Source organism: Typopeltis vanoorti, chromosome 16 (genome assembly GCF_054136105.1).
Source record: "Typopeltis vanoorti isolate ZY-2024b chromosome 16, IOZ_Tvanoo_1.0, whole genome shotgun sequence".
NCBI classification, from domain to species: domain Eukaryota; kingdom Metazoa; phylum Arthropoda; class Arachnida; order Uropygi; family Thelyphonidae; genus Typopeltis; species Typopeltis vanoorti.
This window is the reverse complement of record NC_143564.1, coordinates 70146068-70164133: the sequence shown is the minus strand read 5'-3', so window position 1 is coordinate 70164133 and position 18066 is coordinate 70146068. Positions and strand designations below refer to the sequence as shown.

General features: G+C 35.3%; 1 protein-coding gene across 1 annotated transcript in view; it reads left to right on the top strand.

The window, feature by feature from the left end:
• LOC150098111 (cytosolic carboxypeptidase 1-like) overlaps positions 1-18066 on the top strand; it is a 551906-nt gene that overhangs the window by 180022 nt on the left and 353818 nt on the right. Inside the window, exon 7 of the mRNA XM_090406686.1 lies at positions 8819-8950. Coding sequence (XP_090262812.1) covers positions 8819-8950 — 132 coding nt within the window. The remainder of the gene's footprint in view (positions 1-8818; positions 8951-18066) is intronic.

Below are 18066 nucleotides of genomic sequence, written 5' to 3'. Positions count from 1 at the left end.
CATAGGTTAATTCCATAGCACAAAATTTGTTAGCATCCTCCAAATATTCTTACTAGTCTACACATTCTCTCAAATTAATTCAGTCACATTGGTAACTTTATAGATCATTACTCGCAACAATTCAAACTACAATTAATTCAATTAATTACTTGAGAAATAGCCCTAAGACTTAAAACACTGCTATCCAATGTTCGCTATAGTCCTTTTCCTACAAGTATAGAGTTCTGAAATATAACATCTCTTTTCTTCTATATCAAATATTCCTCTCTTTCTTAACAAAGAATTACAAAAGGTTTTACATTATCATACTTCTGGTAGTGTATTCATTCTGTCATTTTATCCTTACTTCATCCCACGGAATGTCTGGTTTTCTTCTAGACGATTGTCTCACAGGCTAGGCTTGGACTTCATTGTTCTGCCTTTCTTTCCCATTGTGGACTAGAAACAGCATGGCTCGGATCGATCCACGTGGACGTATATGGCAGTCAGTTCCTTCAAGCTTGCTTGGAATGCTGCCGATTATCTCCTCGTCGATTCCTTCCGTACGACATCTCGAAACGATGGCCATGAATAACTACATGCTATCAATAAGATCTCGAACTCGCCCCAACTTCACAAGAAAATTTAAAGCAAAACAGACAAAAGACAAGACTCTTGAAAGGGGGACAAACCTCTTTTATATCCACTACCTTTGGCACCCTCTTTTTTTGCACGTGTTGATTTTTTCTATTCACGTCTTCCTGGAGAATTCCGTGCACGTACTGCGTCTTCTTGGAAAACACCGAGCGCATGCTGCCCATCACGTAGACAATTTGCCGTAGGCTAAGCAATTCACCCGAGGTTTTCGTTAGTGGACTTTGAACTTCTGTTACATGCCTTAACATATAATCTTATAAAGAATACTTCTTCCATTATAAATTCTTACAAAAAAAATGACATCATTTACCTTTAAGTAATATTACATAAAATAGACTAGCATATGATTCATTAAACAATTTGTATCTTTAACTATGTACAAGAATTTTCGTTGTTGTTTAGCTAAAACTTGTTGAATCCTGATTAAATTATTTCTTTAAGGAAATCTTTTCATTCAAGATCCAACAAAGGTTTCCCCTTTCCTTAACCCCCCCCCTTTTTTTTTTTTTCTATCCCTCAATTCTCTGGGATGAGGGATGCTTTGCCATTTCGAGACTTAAGTTATCTTCTGGCAGAAGTACATCTGGTGTGTTCTCCTTTTTTCCTTCCTTTTTTTTTTTTTTCCCATATTTTATGTTGCATACTCCATTGTTTGTAGAAACAACCTGTAGGCTTATGGCTGTCTTGCCCCTTTCGTGTTGTATACTGATCATGTTCTACTTTCACGTACCTTTTCTTTGATGCAGATATAATTGACCCCTAATACCCTTTGACATGTATCATCCTGACTCTTGCTTGCCATTTCATTCTCAACGGTTGCTTTAACTTCTGTAATGTCACTTGTACTTGGATGTCTCTTTTCCTCTGGTTGGGTATTCTCACCTGGTCCTAATTGACTGCACACTGCATGGTTCTCTCCTCTCTCAGTTTGTTCTAAATTTTTCTTACATTGGGACTCAATGCTGAGTGAGTTCTTTCTATCACCCAAGTAATTTGCTCTCTGTTTCCTTTTGGCAACTTTCTTCCTTCCAAGAAAACGTATTTCCTTCCTTGCATAATCACATCAGAATTTGTATTTCATCAGAAAATCATTTCCAAGTATCAGTGTTATGTGTGGGAGAGAGGTCCTTGGCAGGATCAAGAACTCATGCCAAACACACATATTGTACTCAGGTAATTTTACCTTTAAGCTCATTGACTTGGTAGTGAGAATGGTAGAGGAGACTATTCCTGATAATCTAACAGGTCTCCTAAAATACGAAATCCTCCTCCTCCTCACATAGGGCTCTAATTTCTTGAAATAACTTTCTGAAATAATGGAGGTTTGGGATTCTGTGTCCACTAATGCTCTAAAATATCTTCCACAAATCCTCCCTTCTATAGTTATTCCAAAAGGCTGCTCTTGAGGTCGTTTACCTCTGCTCCAGGTTTGGTTGGTATACACGTGAGATCTGGATTCTTCATGATTGTTCTTACTGAAGTGCCTTTTACTGCTATAACAATTGCGAGCAAGATGCCCAGTCCTATTGCAGTTGAAGCATCTGGGAGATTCCCTTTTTTCATCTCTTTCAGTGACTCCGTCCAAGGTTAAGGAAGACTGCGTTATTCCGAGTAGATAATTTTGTCAATTTTTGCATTACGGTATTTAATTTATCAAATAATGGTTGCTCTAACCTTTCAACCTCCTTATGAATTAGTTCTTTGGTCCTTTTGTCCTGAAGACATAAAGGCTATGGGTTCCTCATAGAGGCTGCTGTCAGTTGACCAAGCACAGCATCGAGGCATTCCATAACAGGCTGTTGTAATCGTTCCATTTCTTGTTTGATTATGGATCGAACCTCTCTCTGATTAGGAATGTTTGTTGACGATTGATTGACTGACTCAACTCTCTCTCCTGCTTCCTTTCATACTCTTATGTTTGTCCTTCTTTTCACAACTCTTTCTCAGTATTTGGTTGATTATTAGTGTCTTTGGTTATCTCTTTTCTGAAAGCTCTCAATTCTTGCCTCACCCCTTGCCTAAAATGTTGGAAGACAGTCCAATCTAAATATGGCTTGTCCTCACTTGATACGTTCAGGGTGCTCGCAAGAGTCAGCAACCTATTGTAAAAATCTGATATATTTTCTTTATCTTTCTGTATCATCCTCTGGAGTTTCCACAAGTTCAGCATTAAATTCCTTATCTTTGAAAACTGGGAAATTAGAACTTCTTTAAATTTAGAATACTCCAGCGTTTCTTTCAGGATTGGCAATGAGTAGAGGAAGATTTTCACCTTCCCTACTAGCTTACTGCGTAGTAGTATAAGAAGTTGAAAATATGTACATCTGCCAGCTTTTCTCAATTCCTCAACGTAGCAAAAGAATGGAATAATGTCATCCATCTCCTCACCTGAGAATTGTGGGAATACTTGTTGTGGGTTAATGGTTCTGAAGAATTCTGAGTCATTCATCTCAGAGCTTGTTGGTAGAGACATGCTTGCACCTAAGTTCACAAAATTCTTCTCTAAATTAGTTAACCTTTCCCTTAAATTCTAATGCACCTTGATCGCTTGACTTGAATCCAAAACCAACTTACTGTGACTGATCGATTAACTTGGTTTGAGCAATCAAATCACATCCTACTGGCTGCGCCATTGTTGTGTCGTGACATTTCCTTAATTTTAATATTTTTTTTTGTGTTCTTCTTCCTATTTTTTTAGTCTTAAATTATTACTGTGTAGTGTTATCACTTTAACTATAGCCTTCTATGGTCTATATTCATGAAACTAACATGCACACTCGCATTTACTGTAAAATCTATCCAGACAATTGGCCGATTCTTAGAATAATTAAGTATATTAAATAAGTATATAACAAAGGGTAGCCCTCTGAATAGAGCCCTATCCTCAGTAATAATGATCTGGGAGTCAACTCCTAAATGAGGTTCTGGCAATATTTATGATCAAGCTGCGCCAGCCAGATCCCTAGGTTAGAAATTCCTCTTAACCAAGGAGTAACCTTCAGAAAATATACTAAGCTAATCAATTTACTAATTGTTTCTTATCTCAGATTTATCTATGTCACTTAATTTACTTTAGTTTGCAGTCGTGGTCTCTGTCAAATAATTCTATCCTGCTCAGATTCAGATATTAGCAAGTGGTGCATTGGATTCAATTGAAGGCACAAACCAGGTTAAGATATTCAAGATACATTTATTAAATTCTTAAGATTACACATTTACAAGAATGAACTCAATTGGAATATAGGTATCCTAAGTTTAAAGGTTAAACATAGCAACTGTATTTTACACAACAATTTAAGCATAGGTTAATTCCATAGCACAAAATTTGTTAGCATCCTCAAAATGTCCTTACTAGTCTACACATTCTCTCAAATTAATTCAATCTGCAGTTGCCCCACAAGAAGATGCATTAGTAAGGCTAGTAATTATCTGATGTTTCATAATGTTAAAGTAATAACTTGGTAACATTTTGTGTCATAAATCTAAACATATTTGAAATCTGTATAAACACAGTATGTAGATTGAATGTGATTGTACAAGGAATCTTACACAAATATTCTACAAGATTTTACTCATCATATTATTAAAGTCATATATACTTTGTGTTATTTCTTTTTAAAAAATAAATTCTGTCATTGTCAGAAACATATATTTAAATTTGTTTTAGGATGTCTTAAAAATACATCTTCATTGATTTTTTTTATTAATGACCTCAGCATTATTAAATCTGTTCAATGTAAGTGCTCTCTATTTTGTTATGGTCAGGATTGGATATGGTCTCTATTTTGTTATGCTTAGGATTAGATGTATAGGTAATTGTAGTTAGGTTATTTATTTGTTTTTATCACACACATGCACAAAAACCATTGCAGCCAAATCTGGTGAATATGGAGATTGCCTTTACTTATAGTTATTTTCGAAAGCACAAGAATTAGCATTGCTGAAACATGTTTTATGTTCAGATCTGCATTTAAAATTCACTTGCGTAAACTTATGGAAATTATTTTGTCTTCTACTAATCATACAGTTAACTATCTATAATTTATAATTAAATTATATACTTTGATGATTGCTTTGTTTGCTATTTCTGTTTTTCAGTTTTGATTGTTGTCCAGTGTAAATCACTTAAAACTGAAGTCCTTCATTTTTTTAAATTGACAATCATTCAGGCCTTTCTCCATGTGCAATTTTTAGTAAATCATATTTTTCACTAGCTTTATTTCATTTTAAACAAAATTTAATAGTTTGGTGATCTATACTCTGATACTTTAACTACCATGTTTAAGTATCGAAATGTAAATTTTGAATTGAAATTTAAACAAAATGTAAGTTTAATGGCTCACACCTGCAGACATGCTACACAGCAACCAGCACTCTGCAGTTACACACAGATGTTTTGCTGCCATATTAAACAGCACTTGATGATTGACATTGAAGTATAAATGGACAGGTGGGCCTTGCTGTGCATGAGGTAGAAATTCACATATGACATAGTTTACATCTGTTGTGGCATCTATTTAGAAATAGAATATCTGAAAACAGATTTTATTTCTAAATAGATACCACCTAAATTCAGGTACTAGAAATATTAAAAAAAAAAAAAAAACATTGTTGACATTCACTTGCAGAGGATATGGAATCTTTAATTGTAATATCCAAGCCATGGGGTATAAGTCACAAAGAATCACAATCATGTGGTTTCCTGAACCTCATTCTTAACTGAGATGCATTCTTTACATATACTGAATTTGCTGTTGCTCCAATGAAAATAATTTCTATCACTGCCATAAAACTTTGCCTTCTCAAATTTGAGGAAATGCTAAATAGATCTGTAGGTAGTAGATAAATTTCATTGTGAGATGAAATACTTACTTTGCTTTGGAGACCTGTTATGGCAATAGCCATTTTTCTTTATTTTGGAAGATTATGTCAAAGGGAGTTTGAGTGTAATGGTTATGTAGGGGACATTATCAGTATCATCCAATAGCCTTGGTTATCTCTGTGCAGAAGTTATGTTTACGAGTCTTTCAACATGATACCAGTACCCTGTAAATTTATGTTGTTTGCACCATTGTAAAATATTGTATTTTATATATTTTTTATTAATACATAATTTACTTAGTTTTTGTCGTTGTCTTTGACTTTGTATAACCTAAGATTTACTACACAGATAAGACATTAATCTGCTTAAAAGATAATTCTTCCAAGTCTAATTTTTGTCCCCCCCCCGCTGTTAAACAGACCTAAGGATAGCCTAGTTAATATATGCAGTTCACCAACTCTTGCACAAATCAACCAGAAAAAAAAATTTTTTTTTTGTCGTCTCTGGGCTTCCGTCTTATCTGTTTGCTTTTGCTTTCGGGTTCGCTCTCGGATTTTTTTCATCTCCAGATAGTAGGTTCCCATTGCTGTCTGGTCCTGAGGACATGCTTCCGACATGGGTATACTAGAGGCCGTATTTCCTGATGAGGGTTCCGAGGAAACAAGGATATGCTATAAGAACATAGATAGCTGCAAACATCGTGCAGCAATTTCACCCACCAAGTTCCCGATGGAAATTTCAACCAAAAAGCTTTCCAGGAAACTTCAGTAGCAGGACCTCCAGAATCGTCCAAGCAGCTACAATCACCCAGGAACAGAACGCAACATCGAATTGATACAACTAAAGATTGTGCTAACTGATTGGATTGTCTTTCCAGGAGTTTATGTAAGTAAGCGACTGTTTTGTTAATGTCAAGGGCTTACAAGTCGATATTGTATGTGTGCTTACAGGAAATTGTATGTAACTAAGTGGTAATTAAGTCATGTTTTTAAGGGAAGTTTAGATGTTAACTTGTTAGTTTAATGGATGAATATGTGCTTACTTGTGAGGTAGGGAACCATTATTGTTAAAGTCAAGTTAGTTGGTATTGTAAATTGAAGTAGCTAAGCAATGAGTGTATTGAAAGTTTGGATGTAAATATTGCTTTCCTAGTAAGTGAAAGGGTTTAGAGAGATTCATTCTCTTATTTTATATACAGGGTGTTCGGGATAAATTTGACATATTTATAATTAATTATATTTTTCCGTAAGTTACATGTATTAACACACACTTCTCTTCATTTAAAAGTTTGGACCCTTCTTCATTCATATACAAGATGTCAGAAAGGATGGATAGCTGGAACCCACCTGAATCATGGAAGAGAATAACTTGTATCATGATGATTCGTGCCCGCCATCAAAATAAGGATATTACGACTGCTGCCCAATGCTCCCTGAATACAGTAAAAACAATCAGGCATGAACTAGAGACTTGCAATGGTGACTACGAGGATGTAGCAAGAAGAAAGATCCCTAGCAGACGATCTGATTGCGTTCGTACAGCAGAATTCCTCGCAAATCTGCAGGAACAGGTGTTGAAGAACCCTGGCATTGGAATTCGGGCTTTGTTCGTGGAGTTGCTAACTGTAGTCAAGCCCTGGATAACAAGGGTAGCCAATGGTAGGCCGTATGTATGGCAGCAGGATTCGGCCCCTTGCCACACCTCTGGGAAAAGTCAAAAATGGTTGTCTGAAAATTTCTACGACTTCACCAGTCCAAATGTTTGGCCTCCAAACTCCCCAGACCTTAACCCCATGGATTATTTTGTATGGGGCGCAGTTGAAAAAGACACCAATCGCACTTCCAGTAATACAAAAGCCCAGTTAATGGATAAAATTAAAACAGTTTTTGCGGCCCTTCCCAGGGAGACTGTAGCATCAGCTTGTTCGAGGTTCCGAAGCAGAATTGAAGCTGTGATCGATGCTAATGGTGGTTATTTTGAGTAAATCTTGTTGATAGTATTGTAATTAACTCTGCCTGTAATGTTTTTTTGTCAATTCATTAAATTTAATAGATACAAAGAAGATTTTCTTTTTCCTTACGAAACTGTCAAATTTATCCCGAACACCCTGTATGTATTGTACTACTTTTTTGCTTAGAATAAAATGTTTTGTTTTGTAACTACTTTGCCTGTTCTCTAGCCAATGCACTATCTTCAAAAAAATTAGCGAACCTTCTTGCATATTAAACTTTGCCTAAGGATAAACTTCACCATCTAGTACACTCTGGAGTGTATGAAGTTCCCTGTGACAGGAAGATCTGTTAACATCTGCCTAGAAGAACATAAAAATCACATTCACTACTATTATTTTGGCAAGTCAGGACTGGCAGACCATGCTTTGGACATCCCTTCACACAGGATTAGATGGAAGAAACAAATGTGCTGTTTAGAAGTCATTACAGATCTGAAAGATTATTTTTTGTCAGCCATAGCTATGAAGAATTCTCTTAATCTGTACAAATGTGGTTGCATTAATTGCCGAAAATTTGGGAGACTGTTATCTTAAGAGCAGCTCCCACATATCTATAATTTTTTTTTTTACAACATTAGAGGGTGCCAAAATAGGACTTTAGATCTTTTGTCCATTACAATTGTATTGTTTCACTTACTCACTGTCGCATATACAAGCTGTGTTGATGATGCTGATTTGAAATTCAGCAAAATATAAGTTAATGAAACATCTTTTGATAAAATAGTTTGTTTGGTGTTGTTAATACTGTTAAAAATAACTCATGAATGACCGTCAACACCTAAGCTCATTTGTTAGAATGCTATTAAAATGATGTGCTTCAATTACTGCTGTTATGCCATGAGTTCATTTCTGAAGAATAAGGTAAAAAAAATTGATACATATAATAAAGAAGAGGTTATTTAGGAAGTAATACACTGAAAGAAGAAAGAAAGAAGCACACAGAACTAGTTATGATAGTTAAAGATGGTCTGGTGGAAGATGTAGTTCCTGCTGGATGGAGCTGTATTTGTCTCTGCTTACTTAAGCAGACTTAATCAATTTTATGGAAATTATTGCTCTGCTATCTGTTGCACTTGACATGTAGCAACATGTTATTTAGATATATAAATTATACTTGAAAAATGTTTATTTTTTTATTTTTAGTCAGAATAAAACTGCATATAAAATATTATATGCACTTTTATATGCAGTTTTATATGCACTGCATATAAAATATTATATGCACTTTTAAATTGTAAAAAAAATTAAATTCTAAAAAATTGTAAAATTTTAGTCATTCAGTATGTAAAAGCAAAAGGACATCATATATACTCACAATTTATTTTAATCTTTTTTCTTCCCCCATCCAGATAAAAAGTTTGCTGTGAAAGCAAGACTTCTTGGTGCTCTTCCAGTAACTCTTGCACATATCAAATATTATAGTCATAAATCAAAGATGCTTCCTTCATTATTGTTGCTTCTAAAGGCTCTTCTTACCAGCTGTAAGCTACTAACTTTTTGAATCAATTACAGTTTTGAAATCAAAAGTTTTCTAATACTAAAGAGTTTGATTATCTTGCGAAACTTTATTTACCCAATAATTGCAGGTGTACAGAATACTTTCATGTAGTTTGCCTTCTGACCTCTATACAAACATCCTTCCTATTTCTTATCATGTATATTTTATATAATATTTATAGAAGTTGTGAATTTATAGAAGCATTGCACAGATTGAGAGTGTCAAAGAAGTGGCTGAAAGTAATGTGGATGATGAAGTGATAATATGGAGTGAAATAGAGTATTTACGTTGTGTTCTTCGCAGGACAAAATGGGAGTAGAGAGACTGGAGAAACAATTGTTGAGTGGTACAGCAGCATGGAATATTGCATGGAGATACAATGATAACATGTATATTTAATGAGAAAGTGACAAAAGCATGTTTCTCTGATGCAAAAATCAAGAATGTTAGTGACGCTGTTAGTTTGCAGAAGTGAAAGAGATGATTGTTATGGCAAGAACAAATGATCTGAAAGGGAGATGATTAGCAATGAGAGAAGATATGAAAAGCATTGTTGAAATAAGAAAAATGAAGAGTATGGAAGTAAAGATTGTGAGTCTGTTGCCTCAGTATGATAGAACAGAGTTGAGAAGTAGGGATGTGATTGCTGATTAGTCATGAGAAGATTGTGCAGGAGGAATGATGTAGTTTGTAGATGTTAGGACTGAATTTGATAGTCGAAAGAACTTATATATGCCTAATGGTCTACATATGAATGGTTTTGGAGTTAGATGTTTGGAGAAAGTGTTGTTTAGCGAGAGTTCCCCCCCCCACATTTGATGTCCTTTGCCATATGGTCATCCCGTACCTCACTGGGTGTTGGGAGTGAAATCTTTTGCTAGAATAAGTGGTAGGTCACAAATTTCCTTCACACAGAGTTAATTGGACAATCACAAACATCCATGCCCATTGAAGGATTCGAACCCACAGCCAACTAGGCCAGCAGCGTGAGTTTGGAAGGGCAAAACCAGGGAAACTAGAGATATTAGAAGGATGCAATCGAGCATGTGTCTGACCAATCTTGGATAAATGAGCATGCTTACAGAAATGATTATGCAATGCTGAATGCAATTTTACAGGTTCTTGATTCGAATGGGTTGGTAATGTCATTACATGTGGCTAATTGTGGGTACAAGGAGATGTTGAAATGCATGTACAAATGCGAGAAGTATCAGGAATAAGTGAGAGGAGATTTTGCCATTGGTCAGCTCAACTTGGCAAGAAATTATAGGCATCAGTGAGACAAGGTTAACAGAAAATGATATAGTTACAGGAATAGAATGTAAAGAATACTGTATTTTCAGGGAAGATAGGATAGTAGTTGGGGGTATTGCTTTTGATAGCTTTCCTTGTAGGTTCTCAAGCGTGGCACCACTCCAAGATTACACCTAAGTTTCATAATTACCAGCTACAAGAAAATCAGAAATTAAAGAAGATTTTAAGTCTTGTGGAGATGGTTCATTTAAGGCTGTGTGGCATGAGATAGGGGACAGTAGGACAAAACATGTTATTGGTTGCTGCTATAGAGACCAGGAGGGCCATAGGAAGATATAGATACCATGTATCGACCGATTAGTACAATGAATGCATTGCATGTTAAACAATTATTATTACAGGAGGCTTTAACTATGGGGATATAGAGAGGAAGAAAAGGGAGCATTGTAAGAGGGAAGTGGAATTTATACAGTTGCTAAGGGATAATTACTTGAAATAACATGTTATAGAGAGGAAAATGGGTTTGAGAGTGTTGGGTCTGATAATAGCATCAGAAGATATATCCATGAAGATGGTGGACACTGCCTTCAGTTTGGGGAAAGTGGCCATGAAGGGAAGTTGCCAAATGCAGAATTAACTTTCAAGAAAGGATTTCTGTTGAACTATAAAGATGGTAATTATGACAAACTTAGACGTAATCTTGGAGTGGTCCCATGCTTGAGAACCTACAAGAAAAGAATTTCAGTAGTGCATGGGAAATGGTCAGAGATTGTTTGAGAGAAGCAGTATCAGATTAAATACCCAAGGTTAGAAGGATAAACCAAGTGGGAATTAATGGATAAATATATAACAAAAGCTGCCAAAAAAGTAAAACACTGTGGAGGGAATATAAATAAGGTGATCAGAATACTCATGAGCAGTACAAAGAGCAAGCAAGAAGGGTGACTAATATGGTGAGAAAGGCCAAATCAGATTATGAAAGAAAATTAGCTAAGCAGGCCAAAGTAAACCCTAAAGAGTTTTTGTTATGTAGCAAGTGTGAGGAAAAATGACAACTATGGGAAGATGAATCGAAACAATGCTGATGGTAGGAAAAAAAAAAAAAAGGTGAGTTTCTGAGTGATCATTTGCCAAAGATGTATCATTCAGGTGGAGATTTTACATTTGCCAATGTGACAGAGACTTACCTCAGAATTGAGGTAGATGAACAAGAGCTGTTCACCATATTGAAAAATATGAATGTGAACATAGCAATGGGACTTAGCAGCATGTCAGCTCGTGTTCTATGTGAATGTGCAAGAGAATTGGCATTACCTTTGATGCAATTGTTCAATCTAATTCTGAGATCTGACAAGTTGCAAGGTAGTGGAACGAGGTTAAGATGATTCCTTTACATAAATGTGGCTCCAAGACAGAAGTATCAAACTATCAAACTACAGACCAGTTAATATATCAGGAGTGGTTGTTACATTGTTGGAAAAGTTGGTTAAAGATAAAAATCTAACAGTGGGTGGAGGGATACAATACCCTATAAGTGAGCAGCACAGCTTTATGACAGGTAGGTTCTGTCTTAGTAATTTATTCACATTTTATGATAAAGTGGCAGTGGAATTGGATAAAGGAAATGTCTAGACCAGTGCTTCCCAAACTTATGGATGTCAAGACTCCCCCCCCACCCCCCCTGCAAAAAAAATCGTAATACAGACATATATTATTATAATATTTATTGTATTTATATTCAATACAATTTATATTCAAGATTTTATTTTGTAATCTTTTTTGTGTTGCTTATCAATACCTTTTGAAACGAAAGTTATATGAATAAGCATATATTTGCTAATGTTAATTAAGCGCCGAAATATGCAGGAAGCAAAATTTGTTAACCAACACCTATGTGTGATTTTTTCCATTAAAATATAAAAAAGAGCAAAAAAGAAATAATAAATAATAAAAATTAAATATGTTTCTTTTAAGATAAAAAAAATTGACTGTGTCTTAAAACATTTTAAATTTATTTTCATTATTCCCCCCCCCACAAAACTTATGTCCCCCAAGGGGGCCGCGGCCCACAGTTTGGGAAGCGCTGGTCTACACCACAATATTGCTGGACTTTGCAAAAGAATTTGACAGAATACCACATGGCAAACTATTACAAAAGTTGGAGCAAATGGAAATGGATATGAAACTAGTAGCATGGATGGAGGTGGTTGACAGGTAGACACCAGAGAGTAGTATATGGTGGAGTGGAATCTAGGAGAATGAGGGTGACTATTTTAGTACCTCAGGGCTCTGTACTAGGGCCACTACTCTCTAATTTATATATTCAGTGATGTAGAGAAAGATTTAAGAAGGATATTCATTTGTTTGCTGATGATGCAAAACTGAATAGAGCAATAGTTGATAATGGTGATGTAGACATCCTTCAGGATGATTTAAATAAATTGGCATTGTGGGCAAAGGATAATGATTGTCACTTTAATATTGCAAAATGAAAGGTTATGCACTTTGGGTTGACTTGGGGATAATGTTGGACAGAAGTTGCTATTGCAAAAGTTGGTAGAATAGCTCAAAGGATTAATTGGATGTTGAAAAACATGCTAACAAATAGAGATTAGGATAACTAATTATAATAAGGTCATTCCTTTTTATAAGACCATGATTCGGCCACGTCTTGACTACTGTATACAGATTTGGTCACATGGGTTTCTTGGGGACCAGGATTTGACAGAGAAGATTCAGAAATGAGTGACTAAGTTGGGTTCCTGTGGAATGCTCCCTATGAGGATAGGTTTATGGATTACAAAGTTTATTTCATAGGTGGAAAAGATGGGACATTGCAAACTTTTAAGATATTAAAGGTGTGTTTTATAAACCTGGTACAAAGGAATTTTTTTAATATATGACAAATAGAAAACTAGGGCCTTTGGAAGTTGTGTGAGAATGTGGTTAGTTGGGGTGTATGGACCTGATTTTTTTTGTGGAGAGTAGCGAATGAGTGGAATGGATTGTCAAAATTAGTTCTGAGTTTCCTGACAGTGAATTAGTTTAAGGAGAGGTATGTTAGGATTTATGCGTATAATAGTTAGATTGGGTCTTCATAATGAGTCTCTGCACTTGCATGGATACCATATAATAATAATAATCTAATTTTCACTTTCATTAACATATTTCTAATTTTTATTATATATACTCATCTTCATAAAAACTGCATCACCTTAGATAAATATAACTTTTAATAGTTAAATAGTCATTTTCATTGGTTTATCATTAGATATTTTGTTGTATTGCATCATCTATCATTCCCATGGATTTCTGTAAAATGTAATAGTTGCTACTATTTCATCAGAATTTTTTATGCTATAAATAGACAGCAAGAGCTATTTTTCACATTTTTGTACTGAGATCGCTATGGCTAGTTACATGCAGTTAACACCTCGCAGAAAAAATGAGATTGAAGCTTTGAATAGAAAAGGCTATTCCTCATGAAATAGCTAAAAGGGTGTCCTGTAGTCAATCTACTGTGATACAGCTGCTGTCGAAAGTGTAAGAAACTGGATCTGCTGAAAGGAAGAAGGTGACAGGAAGAAAGCCTGTCTACACCATCCCGAGATTGAGTTCTAAAGTGACTCTGCCTCAAAAATCACGATGCGTCATCTGGAGAACTGAAATGGGACTGGGAAGAACAAACAGGAGTTGTGGCAAGCTCTGTAGCTGTCAGGAGATGACTCATTCGACAGGGACTGATAGCCAGGCACCCTAAAAGGAAGCCCTTGTTAAGCATAAAAATGAACTTAGCTTGATTAAATTGGTGCAAGAGCATGCAAATGGAACACTGAAGTGGAAAAGTGTAATTTTTTCTGACAAGAAAAAATTTAACCTGTAGGGCACTGACAGAAGATAGACAGTTCGAAGACAATCAGGGGAAAATTTTAACCCTGACTGTCTAGTGTCAACAGTCAAATTCTCAGCCAGTCAGATGATCTGGGACTGCATGTCATATCATGGTGTTGGTCACTTGCATTTCACAAAAGATTCATTGAATGCATAAGTGTAACAGAAAATTTTAGAATTACTACCTACTATCAGAGTCCACTTTACTGAAATGATGAACTCCATCTTCAGGATGGCTCTGCCCCTTATCATAGGGTAAAAAGTATAAGTAATGCTATTATAACCCTAAAATGTACCATAATGATTGAGTTTAGTACTATTCATGGAAATCACATTTCAGTTGAGCAATCGGAAAAGCTCTAAAAACTGGCCATGGAGAAGGTAGTATTCAGATGTGTGTTTGAAGATATTTTGATTTTACCAATCCAATCATTCTGTGTGTTTTCTGGAAACTGAGTTGTTATGCTGTTTTGTTTATATTATGTAATTATCATACATTAGAAATGAAAGAAGAAATTAATGGTTCATAATAATAATAAAGACAATTGAAATTTTCAGGCAAAAAGTTTTCATCATTTCAATGTATAGTATCTTGCACCACAGAGGATAATTCCATTGAATGTATAGTGTGCCAAAGCTGACTTTTATGATTCCTAGGATAATAAAATAATTCACCTCCATTAAAATTTTAACAATTTGAATACTTTCTGTAGTGTTAGCCATCAATGTGCATTATTATTATTATTATTATTATTATTATTATTATACCCTCCATGGAGTTGGCAGACTCATCGTGGGAGGTTCATTCAACTGACAACAGATTTATCATATAGAATCTTAAAATCCTTAACACAGCTTGAATTAACAACACATTCTGATAATGCGTTCCATTCACTGACTGTTCTCCATGTAAAAAATTTGCTCCTCACGCTCTTCCTCACCACACTTTTGCACAACTTCTAGGAATGACCTCTAGTTCTTCCTCTCTCACCTTCTACTCTTTTTATAATCTCCTCTGGATTAATCTGATGAAATCCTCTCACTAACTTAAATGTCTCTATCACCTCTCTTCCTCCTATCCACCAAATTCTTCAATCCACATTTCTTCAACCTCTCTCCATAGCCAGCATTCCAAAGTCCCAAGATTATCTTAGTCACTGTCTCTGGACCCTCTCCAATATCTCCACATCACACATTGAAAACCAGGTGACCAAATCTGAACCCAATAGTCCAAGTGTGGTCTCTGACAAGTGCCTTATACAGTGGCACAACCACTTCCTTATCCTTGCATGTTAGAGTACCTCTTATCATAGCATCACTATGATGTGCAGCCTTTGCAACATTAGCAATATACCCTCTAAACTTCAGTCTACTATCACCCATCACTTCCAAATCTCTAATCTCATCCACTTCTGCAGTTCATTCACTTATATTAAAACTACAACTCCACTCTTTTGTAAAAAGAGTGGAGTTGTAGAAAAAGTAAAAAGTGTATTAAAATCTTTCTGAAGGGATTTAACATCAGCAGTGCTACTTATAATTCTTCCTAACTTTGCATCATCAGCAAATAACTGAAGATCCCCAGTCATCTCACATGATATATTGTTTACAAACAAGTTAAACAGCTGGGGCCCAAGAACAGACCCCTGGGGCACTCCACTGGTTACCCTCCTTTTTTCAAGACACTGCTCCATTGTACACAATGTGCTGATATTGTTCAGAGAGCCAATCTCTGATCGATCTAACCAATATACTATCTATTCCTATCCTTTGCATCTTGTACTCCAACTTATGTGGTAATTTATCAAATGCTTTTGCAAAGTCTATCATTGCATATGATTCTCCCTTATCTAACACACTTGTCACCTTATCGTAAAATGCAAGTACTTTGAGTACTGCAATACTTTGAGTAAATGCAAGTACTGACCATCATAATTTTACATTATATATAAGAAATTAAAATTGTTTGTTGAATGTCTTCAGATACTCTATCACAGGTGAATATCTTGAGAGAATTTTTACTTCTTTAACAATAGAACAAACAAGAGTAAGATAAAATTGTTGCATTCTTTCTAGATTAGGTAATACTATCTAGCTCCTGATAACTTATCAAGAGGAAAACTAACTTTTGCTCTTTTAGGATGAATGTGATGAAAACAAGAATGTGTATAAACTCTGACAAAGATGAAAAGCCAGAAACTAAAGAAACTAAGTTTCAGCTAAAAAATGTTATTCTGAACCACAAATGTTCAATGATCAGTGGGACAACTTTACATGTTAATGCTTTCAACTTGTATATAGTTTGGGACTCCCACCTGCAAAAGGTTGTAAACCTACAGTATGTTAGTATTGTTGGATCGTCCTTCCAGTCTTTTGATCCGCCATCTTGTTTTAACGTTGTTCTTAATTAAAATTAATTCATTGTATGTTGATTACTAATCCAAATATAGGGAAATTTCTATTATACTGTGCCACCCTATATTCAGATTAGTCTATACAAAATAGTGTAATCAAGTATTAATTAACTTTAGCAGTCTAATGTTTATGTATAGGCCGAATTTTACATTAACATTTAAGGTTCCCGCTAGGTCCGATAATTTTATGAATGGTGCAGTGGAAAAGAATCAGGCTAACAACAAATTGAAATCAATAAAACAAAACATTTAATTTAAGGTTATATAATATATACATAAACATACTTTGGATACAAGATAATGCAAAATTAACTCAGTTCAACTACACATAACATTCAATTAACTTTTGGTATTAAACACTGAGCTTCAAAATCTAATTTCTCCCTAATAGGCAAAGATATTTCTAATGTTCTTTACCACTGAAATTCACAGCAAATATTTTTACAATACTATTCTTTATCGATCCCTTAGTCAGAAATCACATAGCTCAGTCAAGAGATAGCTATCATTTTAAGGGGGGGGAAGACTATTAATCTTCTAGCTTCAGCAAAATTCAGCATAAACACCACAGTTAATATTAGGATTTAACAGAAGGAGATAACTCTTATAACTTCACTCTAAAATGCTATAAAGTACAACTGTTCTTACCGGAATAAATCTTTGCACGTATTATTCACTGAGGCACATTTAAAACTTTAGTTAATTATCACACTGGAGCTACACATTTCAAAAGTAATCTTCTTTAAATTAACTTAATCTTTAATTTCAGCACATCACATAGGCAGACACACTTGTACTAGAAAATCTACTTATTCCCCATATACTACTTTACAATAGAATCAGCTTTCATTTATCTTCCTTGAAAGCTCTGGAATACATTAACTTCAGAATTCCATATCAATATTCTGATGTTGAAAGTTTATTTTTCACTTGGTTAGAGTATAATAAAAATAAAAAAAATAAACTTTCAACATCTTTCTCTAAATCCAGAGTAATTTATTAAAAAAGGGTGGCACACCATTTGGCAACTCCTATAGGTAGAGATGACCTGCTAATGCTTCTGTCTGGTATCTCCACTTGGGCCTGGCTCCCACTGAAGAGACCTCAATAAAGGTCGAAACTAGTCTGGGTTGTGGCCCTTCCCTTAATGCATAACATTAGACATATCTGCAAGGAGATGTGTTTTGCATTATGGGAGATACTGAGATAGGAGTGTTGGTAGCTTGCTCCACCTTTGCAAGGAGTGCCCTGGTGTTGTACCACCTTACCCCAGTCCTGAAGATACTTTCAGGCGCAAACTTTGTTTGCTCACACTTGGATAAAGGATTAAACTAAATTTACAATATTCTGAGTTGTCAATTTACATTTCGATCCTTTGTAATCTGATCACAGCACTTAATTCTTTGTACTACAGCCTCTTATTTAACTTCGTGCTGCCAATAAATTATTTCCTCATCTCTATTGTACTGTTCTCAGTGCCATTACTCTGCTGAGTGCTCCAGTTGTACTCAGTCCCTAGTTCCCTAGTTCTAGTGTCGGC